Here is a 16,119-nt window from a genome sequence, read left to right as displayed (position 1 = left end):
AGTTAAAGCAACACATCCATAACTAGTAAAATACACACATGAAGTGTTGTTCTAAACATACAGTCATCATAAGTGCAATTCAATTCTTTTTATTTTTTTATTTATTATTTATTTTTTGGTTAGACAAGAGGGATAGGGATATCGGAAGGGGGGGGGGATCAGGAGGTAGGACTAAGGTACAGTTTGAAAATGTGTGTTCTTAGTCTGAGTCGAAATAGGGGGAGGGATTCTGCTGTCCTGACAGTGGTAGGCAAGTCATTCCACCACTGGCGTGAACGTGCAGCTCGACCGCCAGGTGCTCGTAGTGAGGGAACCATAAGGCGACCAGAGCTGGCAGATCGGAGTGGTCTAGCTGGGGAGTAGGGAGTGATTAAGGATTGTATGTAAGGTGGGGCAGTCCCCTTAGCAGCTTGAAAAGCCAACACTAGGGCCTTGAATCGGATGCGTGCGGCAATAGGAAGCCAGTGGAGGCCAATGAGAAGCGGGGTGACATGACCCGACCTGGGCTGAGTGGTGATCAGGCGGGCTGCAGCATTCTGGACCAGCTGGAGGGGCTTGATGGCACAAGCTGGGAGACTGGCTAGGAGGGAGTTGCAGTAATCCAGGCGGGAAATGACGAGCGTCTGGACTAGGAGCTGGGTGGCTATCTCCGTCAGGAGATGACGGATACGGCGAATACTGTAGAGGAAGAACCTGCAGGTTCTGGCAGTGAAGGATACTTGTGGAGCCAGGGTGAGGCTGTTATCGAGAGTCACCCCAAGATTCTCTGCTGTATGAATACAGAATACAGACTATATTAGTATCATATTAAAAGTCATGTGTACTTGTATACCTTGATTTATTGAGAATGATTATGTTATACACTATTTAGCCTTTACTATTTACAATTCATTTAGCCTTTGATACATGGGTTATTAGGGGGTCTGGAAAGGTATTGCAATACACAATACACGCCTTTTCAACATGTGATGGGGGTCCCACAGATGCCTCTGAGTTGGGTGGGTGGGCCTAGATCAAAGCCAGATTGAAAACCCCATGCTTTAATATGATGACTCAACTGAGTTCAGTTGAGTGCATTCATTCATTCATTCATTCATTCAGTAACCATGAAAGAATAGTCACTCACTCTGGATTGCCCTGAATTTTAAGTGGACCAACTACCACAATGATTAATGAAACTTGACTAATTAAATTGAGCCATGTGGTAAGACCATAGGTGTGTCAACTGCAAATGGTGGATCACGGTGATGTCATGGCAAATCCAGTTTCGCTCTGTCACAGATGGTAAAAGGCAAGGAAAGTGATTACTTGGTATATGGTTAAAATCCATTATTCCAACATTAGTGGCACAATCTTATAATTCCAGCCATGTTTCACCAGTGATGAAAAAGTTATGATAATGTCTGTTTCAGACAATCTTTTTACAAATTCCAATTACTGGAGAAAAATGGTAAATTAGCTCTCTGGGGACATTCAAATATGAATTTCCAGTTCCCATTACACTTTCAATTATTAGTCTTACCATATTCATGAAGCAGTCTTCAGCACCCTTTAGTAAGGTTTTGCATCCATATGTATCATTAACAGTTATCTTATAACTGGGTACTGCATATTTTGTTCCAGTTTAAGTCTATTAATTACATTACAGTTACAGTTTTTAACTCATGTATATAATATGCAACGTATTATATTAACTCGAGGAGATTTCTGTAGTTACATGCAGATAAATCCATCTTCTCTGTTAATTATGTATGATTTGTGTTCAAGCCACTCCTGTGTCTTGATCTATGTCCATACTGTGGGAATTTATTGGCTGTCCATTTCACTGTTTGCTAACTGCAGGCTGTGAAAAGTGTGTGAATGATTCATGATCTCTCTCTCTCTCTCTACGGACCAATTTGGGTCAGGCTGACCCAATCTGCAGACTACCACGAGGCAGCACCACATGCTTGTTAATTCGTTTTTATTCCATCCTTTTTTTCTCCTCCCCACCCCCGCCCATTTGGACTGTAGGTGCATGATTGACTAACAGAGCTGCTGTTGAGGGATGAGGAAGGGAACTGCCTCTGAAACCAATCCGTTCATCCGATTACATCTATGGTGAAATATGCACTTCCCCACATAATTCCCAGCCAATTTGCACTGCCACAGTTAGGATCCCATCTGGGCCGTGAAAGAAAGCAGCTCAGCTGGCCATACCGCTCATCCATCGAGACATATAAGAACTGGAGAGTGGAGACTTACCGGCCCTGTGGATTCCTATGGGAGCTGCTCAATGCCGCATGAAGCCAGTTCAAGGAGGTCGCCATGTTTTACAATAGGGCTTTTTGGGCACCAGACTATGCACACCGGGGCTCACACAAACCGGAAGGGGTGAAAAAAAATCTTCTTCTCTGTGGCTCAGAAAAAAGGGTAGTTATCTCATTGTGAAGACATTTTTGAATTTAAAAGTGAGTAGGTTTGAATGGATTTCAATGGGGAAATGTGCTTTTTGGCACCAAAGGCTTAATATACTGCAATATCTCTTGTAACCACTCAAGCTTCTGTGAGAATGTCAATCCCTGGTCAACTGTGCTCATCAGACTCCAACAATAAAAAATGTTTCTGCTTGAGTTTTTAATAAGTATCTGTGGTGGAACAGACTAAAAATAAAACCAGTGCATTATGCAGCTGCACCCTCAGTTAGAATGTCGTCCACTAATTGGTCATGTGATCAGTTAGAGGTGTGAGGCAGCGCAGGGGAGTACCTTCAGCCCAAAAAAGCACATGCCGGAATGTGCATGTGAGACTACTCCAAGGGTGTCCAATCTCAGAAAAGTGTGTGGGTGCAGGTTTTTGTTGCAGCCCAGCACGATTACGCAGGGCTACATTGATTAATATGACATATGATTGAAGATTCCATATTGTACACCTTTCCAGCATTTTATTTTAGGTCCATAAGAAGACAGCAGTGGCGGCACGGATGGTGCAGTGGGTAGTACTGCCGCCTCACAGCAAGGAGGTCCTGGGTTCGAATCCCGGTCGGCCGGGGCCTCTCTGTGCGGAGTTTGCATGTTCTCCCCGTGTCTGCGTGGGTTTCCTCCGGGTACTCCGGTTTCCTCCCACAGTCCAAAGACATGCAGGTTAGGCTGATTGGAGCGTCTAAATTGCCCATAGGTATGAGTGTGTGAGTGAATGGTGTGTGTGCCCTGTGATGGACTGGCGACCTGTCCAGGGTGTATTCCTGCCTTTCGCCCAATCTATGCTGGGATAGGCTCCAGCCCCCCCTGCGACCCTGTTCAGGATAAGCAGGTTAAGATAATGGGGGGATGGATGAATGATTAGAAGAATCAGGGCTGGAACTGGAATTGAGTAGCGCTGGTTGAGAACTTAGTTGCAGCGAGTGGTCATGAACTCATTACCTAAGGGTATATCCACAATAGAATTAATTGTCAATATGGATTCCTCTGTAGTAGTTATTTAATTAAAAGGGCTTTGTGGAGTAACATTTTATTGATGCATTGCCTGCTTGATTGATGCATCACTAGGGGCCCTGTATTCATAGAATTTTGGAAGAATTCAGAGCACTGCACTTAGGAAGACACCTCTGTTGCTGACTTCTTAAAATGAGAAACCTTTGAAATTAATTGTAGAATGTACAATCAAGCTGCCACAGCTGACACAGCTGTAGAGCTAGTGCACTGTGGATTCTTATGGTTGTCTGACAGTAGATGAACAGATTTAGTAAACTACAGTAAATTGCTGAAACAGCAATTTACCATACAAAATAGTCACTGTATGTGCATGCAAGTAGTCACACTCAAAAAGGAATTTTAACGTGATATAATCTCATTTTGAAATAATGATCCATCAACTATTTTTCATTTCGCATGACTGTGCACATTGTGGTTTCCTGAAAATGGGAGCAATAACTCATTGAAATAGAGCAAATCCGAAGTTTAGCATTTTAAGCCAAACTTAAAAATAGCATAGACAAATTCTGCCGAGTAACTGGAAAATGGAGAATGTTTCCTCTTTGGAAAATCACATCAGTAGGGTTTTTACCTCAAACTTACAGCAGGCAACAAGGAAGGGCAGTAAATAATACCTCCAATTTGTATTGGAAAAATTCAGGCTCCAACATAGAATCGTAAGCTTTTCAGGGCAAATATATCTGCTTTTCAAAACCGTTCCATTGGCAAGGAGAAAAATTAACTGACAGCTTATTATATAAAGAACTCCTCTTAGAGTAGGTAGCAATGTGATTCTCAAGAAATCAATCACTGAGATGTAGCGCACCATTTTGGAAAAGTGCCCATTGTTGGACGACAGACTGCCTTGTCCTGGTTTCCACTGAGCGGATGAAAATTGATAACATGCCTTTTCTCTCTCTGACAGCTCAAGTACATATTAATAGCTCTCTCACGCACCTTAAAACAGAGCAGAAATTTACCCCTCACTGTTTGACTCTTCATCCATTATACTTCTGGCCACTGTGATGATGTTTTGATCGCAAAACTCAGAGTAATTTACACAGGGAGAAATGGACAGTGACACATTTTTTGTTCTTTTAGTTCTGTACTCTAGCACTTTCAGTTTGAAAGGAAACAATGACAATGAGGTTGACTTGCAGACTGTCAGTCTTAATTTGAGAGAATTTTCATCCATATCGGATGAACCGTTTAGAAATGACAACACCTTTTGTACATGGTCCCCCCATTTTAAGGTTATACTGCTGATTTTTAAGGTTATACTGGTAAATTGCTGATCTCCTCAGATTTTCATGCCCGACAGTCTCTAGAGCTTTCAGAGAATGCTGCAAAAAACATCCAATGAGCAGCAGTTCTGCAGGCAGAAACATGTTAATGAGAGAGGTCAGAGTAGAAGGGCCAGACTGGTCCAGGCTGACAGAAGGTGACAGTAATGCAAATAACCACACATTACAACAGTGGTATGCAGAAGCATCTCAACACACAATGTGTAAAACCTCAAAGTGGATAGGCTACAGCAGCAGAAGACTTAATGGGTCTCATTCATGAAACGTGAGCAGAACAAATTTGTGTGTAAAATGTGAGTAGAGGGAAATTTACGGGTTTTTGGCATTCTTCAATATTTTAGTAACTCCGATCTTTTCGTAGCTACTAACAAAATCTACACCTGCTGCTGACCACGCGTAGTTCTTGTGTAAATTCAAGAATGCACATAAATAATGCTTGTCACTATTGGAAATTTACATTTTAATTCATATTGCACTCTGTTATGTAAACAATACGCAGATGCCTTTGAAACAAGTGATATGAACATGACAAACAATTAAAAATATAACACATTTAGTTAAATTAGTTGGCAATTAGCAGGTTTAAGATCCAGATTAGGTTCATGATTGTGAATTATCTATGAAAATCGACTCAATAGATTACACATTCTTTGTGATGCATTTGCTTACATAAACCGGAAAAACTTTAATTCCGTTAATGTGCAACTGATCTGTGAGGCACACGCTGCTACTCAGGCCGTTGTGGAGCGCACAAACGGGGTCTTGAAGGCAAGATGGATCTGCCTGGACAATAAAGGTTGTACCCTTCTTTATGCACCCGGGAAGGTGTGCAAAATAATATTAGCCTGCTGTGTCCTGCACAATGTGGCCATTAAACAGGGCCTTCCCCTGCCTGAAGTCCCCAATGCAGAGGAACGACTGCCTCCGGAACCAGCTCTTGGGCCTCGAAATGCGGCTGCTATGCAGACACACCAGCAACTTGTAGAGCAATTTTAAGGTAAGTGTTGCTAAGACTGAATAAGCTGTGCACATTTTAGGCCGACAAGCTTTGCAAAAAGTTAGTTTCATTTGTATTTTGTTTTATATTTATATACAACATCCTGTTTCAGTAGGCTACCTCAGTTCATTTTCAGGTCATGCGCTTTAAAATGTATACAAATAGGCTATATTTAATTATCAGAGTAAAAGAGAGTAGCTTGATTATCTTGTAGTAAATAAGTGTTTTCCCAGGATAAACACAGACATCACACAATACTGACAACATAACACTTTATTGTTGAGGACGCAAAAGTGCCTTGCAGATTTCCTTCAAGCTGGTGTTAATTTCTTGGAGGGACGTGTTGATTTGGTTGACTGCTGTAAGTAGACTTTCTTGATTCCTCAGAACCTCATACGTAAGAACAGCCGGATCACCTCTTCGGCCTCGGTACCTGGGTGCAGCAGGAGCAGCAGCGGCGGCAGCAGGTGGTGGAGCCACATCATGGGAGGAGCGCTCGCCAGCTAGAAATATGTTTAATTTACGTTGGCTGCAGACTGACTTATTTTTACATTACATTACGTTACATTACGTGGCATTTAGCAGACGCTCTTATCCAGAGCGACGTACAACAAAGTGCAAATCAATGTGCAAAAGTGGACCTGAGAGGACAGTACAGAGTCCTAGTGTAAACATACAGAAATGTTTGGAGCTGTACAGTATAAAACAGAGCTTTAGGCTATTAAGATTCAAATAATTTGAAGATGATGCATACAACTGCAGTGGGCTATACGTTATCCGTATCCTTTCTTGAAATGAATGTTAAATAGCTCTACATTCCGACACTGATATCCATTACGCACCATATCGCACAATATAACATTACTGGTTTCCCGTTTCCACTTCATTCAATCCGAAGAAAAACACAAATGTTCTGTTTGTTTGGTGGGACTGTACGACCTAGGTTAAACTACACTAACCACTAAGCTATCAGGGATGGTTTTCAGAATGTATTATGATACAACAATTATCACCTTACCATCTGGGTTTGATGTTGTCTCCAGTGGAGGCATGTCGATGTCTCCGTCAGGTATAATTCCTGACAGAGAGGTCTCCCCAATAATGCCAGCGATGCGCTCGTCAGCAGGTGATATTTGTGCCTGTGAGCCTCCTCCTCCTGTGGCTGATGCATGTTTTTTTTGTGCGCTTATGCGTTTCTTTGCCTCCAGTTTCATGTCAAACCATTTACGTTTAACCTCGGATATGGTTCTATTGTCTACAGAGGCAACATTAACAGCATGTCACCTCCTTCCAGGCCTTCGCTTTGCCTGTCCCTGTCACAACACCACTACTGATAGAAGAAAATGAAATATTTTTTACCCAATAAAATATATTTCACCCAAGATGATTTCGATCTCTGCTTTTTTTTCTTTCTTTCTTTCTTTCTTTCTCTCTCTCTCTCTCTTTCCTTGTTTGCGCCATGATGACTGACAGGTCGACTGGATGCGTCTACACCTCCTTATATGGCAATCATTGTCTATTCATGGGCGGGGATTTATGCTAATTGCTGATTACCGGGAGCGCGCTTTCACTTTACGATGGATTGGCATTCAGGATCATGTGTTTACGATCAGATCTGGGTTTCCCGCGGCGTTCATGAATCCGGAGTAGGTTTTTAGTAGCGTGGACGTTTATGTGCAAATCTGAACATTGATTTACTAACGTTTCATGAATGAGACCCAATATGTCTAAAAAATAAGTCTTATGAGGACATACAATATAATACCTTATGTAAAAACACAAAGAGCACAGTGGTCTGGAAGATTAAGCAGGGGATTTATAAAACAGACTTTGATGTTCATACGGTTATGGTTCTGAACGATGACAAAATTGTTAGCCTGATTAATTAGTTCCCGACACTACTCTGATAGGACTTGCAGTTTATAGTCAGTAATTTGGAACTAACAAATTGCAGGCTTCCTTGCACTGAGATTCATATGAAATGCAGGCCTTAAAACATTGTATCCTGGACCAATTGAAAACAAAACAAATGGGTCTCAGATTTCCTAGATCAGAAGTCAGAGCTTTTACTGCCCGTCTGAGCTGATTTGGATGTAAATACCTTCAATTTAAAGGTGACAGTCAAAACAAAATGTAGAACTAATTCGATTTAAAATACTCAAATGAAAATAATAAATGGATTAGAAATGAATAAAAATGAATCAAATAAATAAAAACTCAGTTAAAGACAAGAATACACGCATAAAAGAAAACAAAAGTATTGGTTGTTGCACCAAAAAGCCCCATTGTCTGATCTGTTACTTCTTGATCTTAAGAGAATAAGATAATATTAGAAATGTGATATATCAATTAGACAATGAATGGTGGAATGCATCTATGGCATCAAATAATGAATCCTCTGTGAAAAGCTTGCACATGACCCAGTACACCACCCATAATGCCTCACGTCTTCATTTTTCACATCAATACGGAATTACCAATAATATCAGTTAGCCTGCACAAACCTGCAAGATCCTCTCTGTTTGAAAGAGTGCAGCCTAGCATGCAAATCCTGAAAAGCACGTGGAGCCAGCCTACTGCTGCTTTCCTCTCCACAGTCCATGAGATGAGCTGTGCTGTCATTGTGCCACAGAACCACACTCCTTGTGCTATTAGACAGGCAGTAAACTGAGTGAAACCCTCCCTCCCTGGGTGATGCTATGGCCCACATTGCAGTTGGCACTGGCACGGCCAGTGTGCGATCCAAACTGTGGTCTGCATTACAGCACCAAGGACTAGTGCTTTAGTGGGACAAGTCGCTTGTGAGATACCAGCTGCTTCTAATCCTATTTTTATTGGACAGGTCTATCATGTGGAATGAGCAATCAGTCATCTCCCCAGTGGCTGTCAGATGGTCCACTGGTCCTTAGCCAGCATGCTTCAGTCCTCTCACTGAAACCATGGAAAACTGCATCAGTGTGTCTGTGCCAGTATTTAAAAAAGCAAAGTTAATGCAGGGACACAATTCATTACTTTATTGATTAATGTGGTGGGACTTAGCAGTTCAGGTTATTGTATAATTAATTATGGCAGGATCCGATATTTTGTTTTTGTTCTGCTCCTGAATGATATTGACATACATTTTTTTTAAATCTTGAAAGCTAACACATATTTCATCTGTCTCAGGGATTTCTATTTTTAATACTTTTACCCTTAATAAATTCTCAGACGTGCAAGATATAGAGATGTGCAATGTTCATGACAAAACAATAAATAACTGACACGTTCAATAAAACTCCCCCACAACTACTACCATTCACAAGCAAAAATATTTATTTTATTATGTAAAGACAATTTTATAGAAGCACCGAAACATATGCTTTAATTTGGTCAATCAGATGTCACATTTTACACTGAAAAAGAGGGCCAAAATGCAAGAAGAAATACAAATATTATATACTGTGTTCTATATATGCAGATATTCCAAAGTCTTTTTTAATATAACAATAGGTGATGACCCAGACTTGAACTACAACAAAATAATAGCTCCTGTACCTTTGTACCAATCCTCTTTGGTGTCTGACATTTGTTTATTGATCTCAATACTCACAGAAGCTGGTAGCATTGCGAGTTTCAAATAAAAAGTGCTTTCAATTCAATGAAAAAACAAGATGTTACGCTCTAGGTAGTTTTTTTAGTTTTAAAACATTGCTGTGTGCTGTAAAAAAAGAAGAATAAAGTAGTGCATTCCAAATTATTTTGTGATACCTTAGCTTATCTGCAACAAGCCGTCAATGGTAAGAAAGAATTACATAGCTACATTCTTCATGCCCGCTATGGCAACGTTACAATTATGTGATCACTACATCTTCTATGTAAATAAGCTTTTTTACAAAAATAGTTCACCTTATAAAGTTGGCAGCTGATGATTTCCTGCCTGTGCGAGGGCATGCTACATTGCATGGTATGGTCTTGTCTTTCCCTTGGCTTTGTTGTGCACATCCCAATTCAGTGTTCCGTTATTTCTTCTTAATTGGGGCTAATAAATTGTGCCTGTCACGAGTGGGTGCACGCTTTATCAGGAGAGGTGTTGTACTGCTGGTTTGGGTTTGTGCGAAACTTGTGCTGTCATTGTTGTGTACTTTGTAATATTGATTCAGAAAAGAAAAACAAATGTACATAATCATGTTATTTTTTGTACCACCATAGGGCAGTAGAGTTGTAATAGTTAGAACGATGCCCACATTCCTGTTTGGAGTACAGAAGTGTCATGGGATTAGCGCTAAAGACCGCTGGAGCAGGATATGTTGAAATGTATTTCTGCCTACACCGCAGTTGCTTGCACAACATGAGTAAATAAAACATAAATAGCCTTCAATTCATTTAGCCTGGGTTGCAAAAAATCACTTCGATCAGAACACCAAAACATTCGTTTATTTCATCGCACTTCTGTTACAAATGTCATAATAAAATTACAGACAAGGGGAGGACCCCCCCTTCTCCCTCATCGTAACGTCACATCCCCCTAACATGTTGTGCAAATCTCCCTGAAATTATGTACATTTATTGTGCTATTATTGCGACTTGGCATATTACGGCACAAATAGTTATTTTTTATCAGAATTAGTGTAAAACAATATTTTGAAATGTCCTGCGTTCCTAAGATGCAGCATTCCATGGGCTTGTGCAACCACTGGATCAACCCCATAAAGTAGCAGGCAAAGAAGCAATCCATACATAGGTATATTCAGGCTCTTTAGTTTCTTCTCTAAATGAGGATGCAAATATCAGCAAGCAATGTCACTGTAACTTATGGTAGCTTTTGCAGAGCTCGTGGTCCCTGATGTCCCCCCAGCCTCCGTTCTTGACTTGGGGGGGCACCCCGGCTGAGGGCAGTCTCTTGGTGATGAGCAAGCTCTTTGGAAACAGCTGATTGCTGCTGCCCTGGAGGACCCTGTCGATCATGGTCTTCTGGCCGGACGGCAGACAGGCATTGTTGTGGTGCACCCCGCACTCCCCGGCATGGAAGATACGGGGAGCCTCGCTTACCATGACCTTCCAGAACGAGGGCAGGCAGGCGACGGTGAGGTGCTGCAGCGACCAGTCCCAGTTGTAGTCATCGTACGTGCAGAAGGTGTCTGCGCACTGGATGAGTTTCTGGTAGGTCTGCCTGGTCAAGGCCATTCCCATGTTGTGCTCTGTGGACTTCCAGGCCTTCACCTCCACCTTGTTTGCCTTGCTGGCATAACCAACATGCCCATATGCCCCCAACGAGAGGATGTCGCAGTCCGGGCACTGCTCTTTCATGAGAGAGGACATCTTCTTGAGGAGGTAGTAGAAGTCGGGCGAAAGGAAGTGGTCGTCCTCTATGAGCAGCACCAATCCACTGTGCCCTTTCAAAACCTTAACCTTTTCCCAAACAAAGTTTAGCTTCCACCACCAGTGATGTTTGGCCTGGGAGAACTTGGCTTCTCGGTAGTGGCCAAATGAGTCAGGGTACTCTGCATTGTTGCAACCCAGCTTTAAGGCGTCTTTCTTGGGAATGTCTCTCGGGCAGTCTCTGGGGTCATTCCCTGGGAACTCTTGAGGGTAGAGCTGAATGCTGAAGGGGAAAAACATCTGGAGAACCGGGCAAAAATCTATGGCGGCGATCACTTGGTTGATCTCTGGTGACCAGTAGTCATGGCTAAATATAAGCAGAACAGTCTCGATGCTCCTCGCTTTCCGAAGGGACTCAATCAACAGTTTCAGATTTTCAAGTCTGTTGTGAACCTGGACCACCACCACCAGGTCATCCTTTGGCCGCTTTTTTAGCTTGTCCTCATTTCTGATGGTTTGGTCGAAGTTCAGCTGGAACACAGTCCTTCTGTAGATTAAAGTCATGTTGTCTGTCTCTGCTTTGACCGCTGCCTCCAGGTGACTTTCATTGATCAGTCTCCGGTTTGCAGGGGTTGTCTGCACCTGGCTGCTCCTCATCGGCTCCTTGGAGAACACCTCGCTTTTCTTATGCCTGCCACTGCTCCAAAAAGCAAAGCCACAAGCCAGCATCCCCATGGTCAGTATGACCACTTTCCTCTTGTAGATTCGGAATCTCATTTCGGGCAGTGATGGGAAGAGAGTCGAGCTCATAGAAAATGACAAAGGTTTCGTTGTTTTCAAAATAAAAAGAATCGTCAACAATTACTATCCAAAAAGCTCTGTTTCTACAGAAACATTTCAGAGAAAAAGTATGCTTAAAAAAACTGTGCCTGTTATCTGTAGTTCTCCATTGTGCTTGACTCTAGGAATGTTGGAAACACAGACCTCTTCAGAGAGTCTGTGACCATGCCCACTGAGTGGCCCCCATGCCAGTATGAAGGGCACGTGTTTGTCCACAGAATGTCTACAGCTTGGCATCCCAGAAACTTTTCTGCTTGAACCAGGCCACAGACAACCCTTTGAAAATTTACAGAGAACAAAGGATAGATTAATTCTCCTAGCTTCTCTCCAGCATATTGGTGACATACAGCCACAAGTGTTTTTCATAACTAATGAGGATCATTTATTTGACGAACACTACCTAAATTGTTACTCAATACATACAAAGCTCAATTTATTCAAATCTGCTCAACAGATTAGAAATGTCTGTTTCACATTCAATACTTGTAGCCATTATTAGGGAGACAAAACAAAGAATAACTGTCACATTTGATTGCAAGGGTAAGATAATACAAACACGCAACACAAAACAAAAGCCCTCTTTACATTCTTTAAAATGCTATTTACATGCCAATAAAACGCCCAAGCACAGAGTAAGGCACTGTTGTTCTACCCTTCCAGAGGGAACCACTTCAGGAAACCCAGCTGTATGATACTGTCAAAAAAATCCCTATATAGAAAAACAAAAGCAGAAATAAAGAAATCACACATCGCAGGAATATTTCTCTTGCCTTTAGAACCAATCCATTTCAGGATTTTGAGCCAACTTCTGGTGGCTCTTAATGATTTAATTAGCCCAAATCATCATACTTTGATCTGATATTTGTATTGATTGCTAGGGCTTCAGACTGCACACGCATCCTAAAGATTCTAATGGGCTCAAGTACAGAAGTGAACCAGGCCAGCATAGTTCATACAGCTGTATTAGAAAACTATAACTAAGGTAACTGGTCACAACAAAAAAGTCGTGCACTCCTCTGAATAACAAAAAAAAAGAGAATACTGGATATTAACACTATGTGACTCAATGCGAAATATCCCCGTTCAAAACAGGACTGAGACAAAAAATGTTTTTATTTGAATATGTACACAAGTTGATTGGACTAATTGATCCATTGTTTTCTAACCACTGTCCTACAATACCATCGTTGTTTTGCGTGGATGTGGATTAACAGCAACGACACTCGCTACAGTTAGTGTAAAACCCTCTGCGCACAAGCTTTTCTACAGGACAGTATTGTTGTCTGCGCTGCATGTTTTGGTCCTTTGCTACTTGATCTGCAGTCGCCTCTAAACCTCGGGGAAATGGATGTTTTCACGCTGCCGTTAATATTCAATCCACCTAATGTATTGATTTCTCAGCCTGCCCCCTCCCGACTCGCCTATGTAGCTACTATACTGTGCTGGAGACAGCAAATTAACTTTACTTTTGAGAAAGGTATGTGCCAAAATATTCCCTTTACATTCGCAGTTAATCGTACATTTGTTTACAAATGTATGCGACGGCGGTCGTTGATTTTTTCGGGCAAAATACAGTCTGCGTTCGGATGATCATTGTATGAAGCACAAAAAAAAGGAAAGAAAGAACGGTAACTGCAACAGCAATATCCAGTTAATCTAAGCACTGTAATCTTAGAAAATATAATATTTATGTATACTTGTTTTCTGGCTTGTTTTCTGAATTCATTATTACTACCGCAACTGATTTATTTTCATTCCACACCAAGATGCGCTTCTAAATCGTTAGGTTATCTAATCAGATGTAATCTTTCAATGGTATTTTATATTTCTAAACAGTCCATTTCCATATCAGCTAGCGAATATTCTAACGTTATGTTTTTGTCAGGCGAGTTTATTTCCTCAATAACTGGTCTACTGCGGGCGCGTAGGCTAGGAATAGCCGATAACTACCAAGCCAGCAAGAAAGATAAAAAGCTGTCGTTAGTTAGGCTAACGCTGTTGTCGAACGGCAGATGGATTGTGAGGTAATATAGCTTTCTGTTATGGTATAGGTTAAGATAAACAAGTAAACTTGCATTGCGTAAAGATGGCATAACGTCATAGCCTACATAACATTGGCAAAGTGGCTAACCAACCCATAAATAATGGTTGTTAATAATTTGCTAGCTAACTGAAACGGTACATTCTTCTAAACCATATAACCAAACTGGCTAATGGCGCTGTAATGGCGATTGTAAACATTATTCAACCCTGTTAAAAGTAATCAAACCAAGGATGCATCACCTCAACGCCGATGCTCTCCTGCGGCGCAGCTTCTCTCCAAATTGTTTTCGCTCCGATTTATTCTTCCTTCTTTCCCCCTCCGATTCATTTCACAACGAATAGCACCACTTTCAATACAATGCATTAACGTCGAACATCTTAAGGGGTTTTGGAGACAAACACCGTTGTCACGCCCCCTCTGGATAGCGTCTTCCTCCTCCAATTGTTCGCGCTCCGTTCAATCAATCAACTTTTCAAGACGCCAAATCGTACAGGTGAGTAATGCGTTTCAAATACGTATTCATTATTACATTGTAGCCTATACTTCTATCTTGACATACAATTAGCTCCAAAATAGCTAGTAGTTAATTTCTCAGCTTTTATTTAAGCCTATTTCTATACACATTGACTTCACTGAGACGGGTGCGTGGGGGTTGGACCCAAAATGCACGACTCAGAAACAATAGTTAAATAAAGTCCCGTTAGGGCTTTATTCGGGACGAGTCCCAGGAGCGTAGTAAACACAAGCAAAGTCCATACACGAAGATCCAGCCAAACAAATATAAAACAAACAAAAAGCACGGTGCCGAGGGAAGAGGCAATCTCGTAGTCGGTAGACGTGCAGGGAGGTCCGGTAGCAGGAGAGCTGTCAGCGGGGCAGATGAACAGACGGACGGCAGGCAGAGGCGTAGTCGTGGGCGAAGCGGGAGTCGAAACCACGAAACAATCAGCGGGGCAAAAGTACAAAAACGGTAGGCGAGGACGTAGTCAAAAAACAAACGATGGTCACAAAACAGAAATCAATAAACTATGGCCGGTAAACAGGCTTGGATCGTAACGTGTAATCAAAACAGTAACTGCTCAAGAGTTGCGTGGTAAACAGAGGCAGACAATTTCGCAGTGAACAGTTGCGCGACTGGGCTATAAATGCAGGTGTAGACAGGTGTAGACAATTAGTTAGAGCGTAGCAAGATAATGGAAAACAGGTGCGATGGATGACAAGTTTAACAAGGAGATTAGTAATCGTTAGTAATAAACCTATCCTGCCCTAGCATTAGTAAATTAGTAAATGACATGCACGAGAAACGTAAGGTAACATGAACACATGATTAGTTTGTTAGTCTCCACCCAATCCTGATCTAGCGTTAGTAGTTTTAGTAAATAGACAAATGGAAACACTTAGGGGAGTGAATGACAGAACGAGAGAGAGAGAAAGAGAGAGAAAAGGCGGAACGCAAGGTTTGCGGAAAAACATGTAAAAGTGTATGCATAACAACGACCAGTTAACGTAACAATAAACATGCATCAAAACATAACACAAAGCGAAACTAAGACGATAATCACTCAACATAACCAGGTAATAAAATCGTACGAAAACATAACTAGACATGACAAGAAAATAAATCGTAACGAAACATAACTAAACAACATGACGAACCTAGACAACATGATACATGATAAGACACTACGTGACTTAAGACAACATAAATAAACATAAATCAACATAAAACATGGCGAGACAGACCTGAAACGTGACAGGACCCCCCCCTTAACGACCGACTCCTGGCGGTCCTTGGAATTTATCAGGGTGGTCACGATGGAAGTCTCTGATAAGCGATTTGTCCAGAATGAGACTGGGAGCGACCCAGGAACGCTCCTCAGGGCTATAGCCCTCCCAGTCAACCAAGTATTGCACCCCACGGCCCCTCTTACGAATGTTCAAGAGTTTCTTAACAGTGAAAGCAGGGTGGTTGTCAATAATGCGGGGGGGAGGTGGTGGGGGATCCGGGGGACATATGGGGTGAGAGGATACAGGCTTAATACAGGAGACATGGAATGTGGGGTGAATCTTAAGGGAAGCAGGGAGTGACAGTTTAACAGAGGAAGGGTTGATGATTCTGTGGATCTTAAAGGGACCAATAAAGCGGGGTTGCAATTTGTGGGAAGTGGCTTGGAGGGGAATGTC

The 16,119-nt window shown here is 41.8% G+C and overlaps 1 protein-coding gene across 1 annotated transcript; it reads right to left on the bottom strand.

Moving 5' to 3' along the window:
• Positions 1–9,047: 9,047 nt before the first annotated feature.
• Positions 9,048–14,285, bottom strand: LOC133129395 (alpha-1,6-mannosyl-glycoprotein 2-beta-N-acetylglucosaminyltransferase-like). Its single transcript, XM_061243455.1, has 2 exons — positions 14,175–14,285; positions 9,048–12,167 (listed from the first exon to the last, which is right to left on the bottom strand). Exon 2 carries the CDS (start codon positions 11,859–11,861, stop codon positions 10,533–10,535), a length of 1,329 nt encoding a protein of 442 aa, XP_061099439.1. The 5' UTR covers positions 11,862–12,167; positions 14,175–14,285; the 3' UTR covers positions 9,048–10,532.
• Between the last annotated feature and the right edge of the window lie 1,834 nt (positions 14,286–16,119).

Source organism: Conger conger, chromosome 5 (assembly GCF_963514075.1).
Source record: "Conger conger chromosome 5, fConCon1.1, whole genome shotgun sequence".
NCBI lineage: Eukaryota > Metazoa > Chordata > Actinopteri > Anguilliformes > Congridae > Conger > Conger conger.
The sequence above is the reverse complement of the archived record's forward strand: the minus strand, read 5'-3'. Positions and strand labels throughout refer to the sequence as shown.

Bases quoted from the DNA above. Each gene is read 5' to 3' on its own strand.
- LOC133129395 (XM_061243455.1), bottom strand. From the start codon at position 11,861: ATGAGCTCGACTCTCTTCCCATCACTGCCCGAAATGAGATTCCGAATC.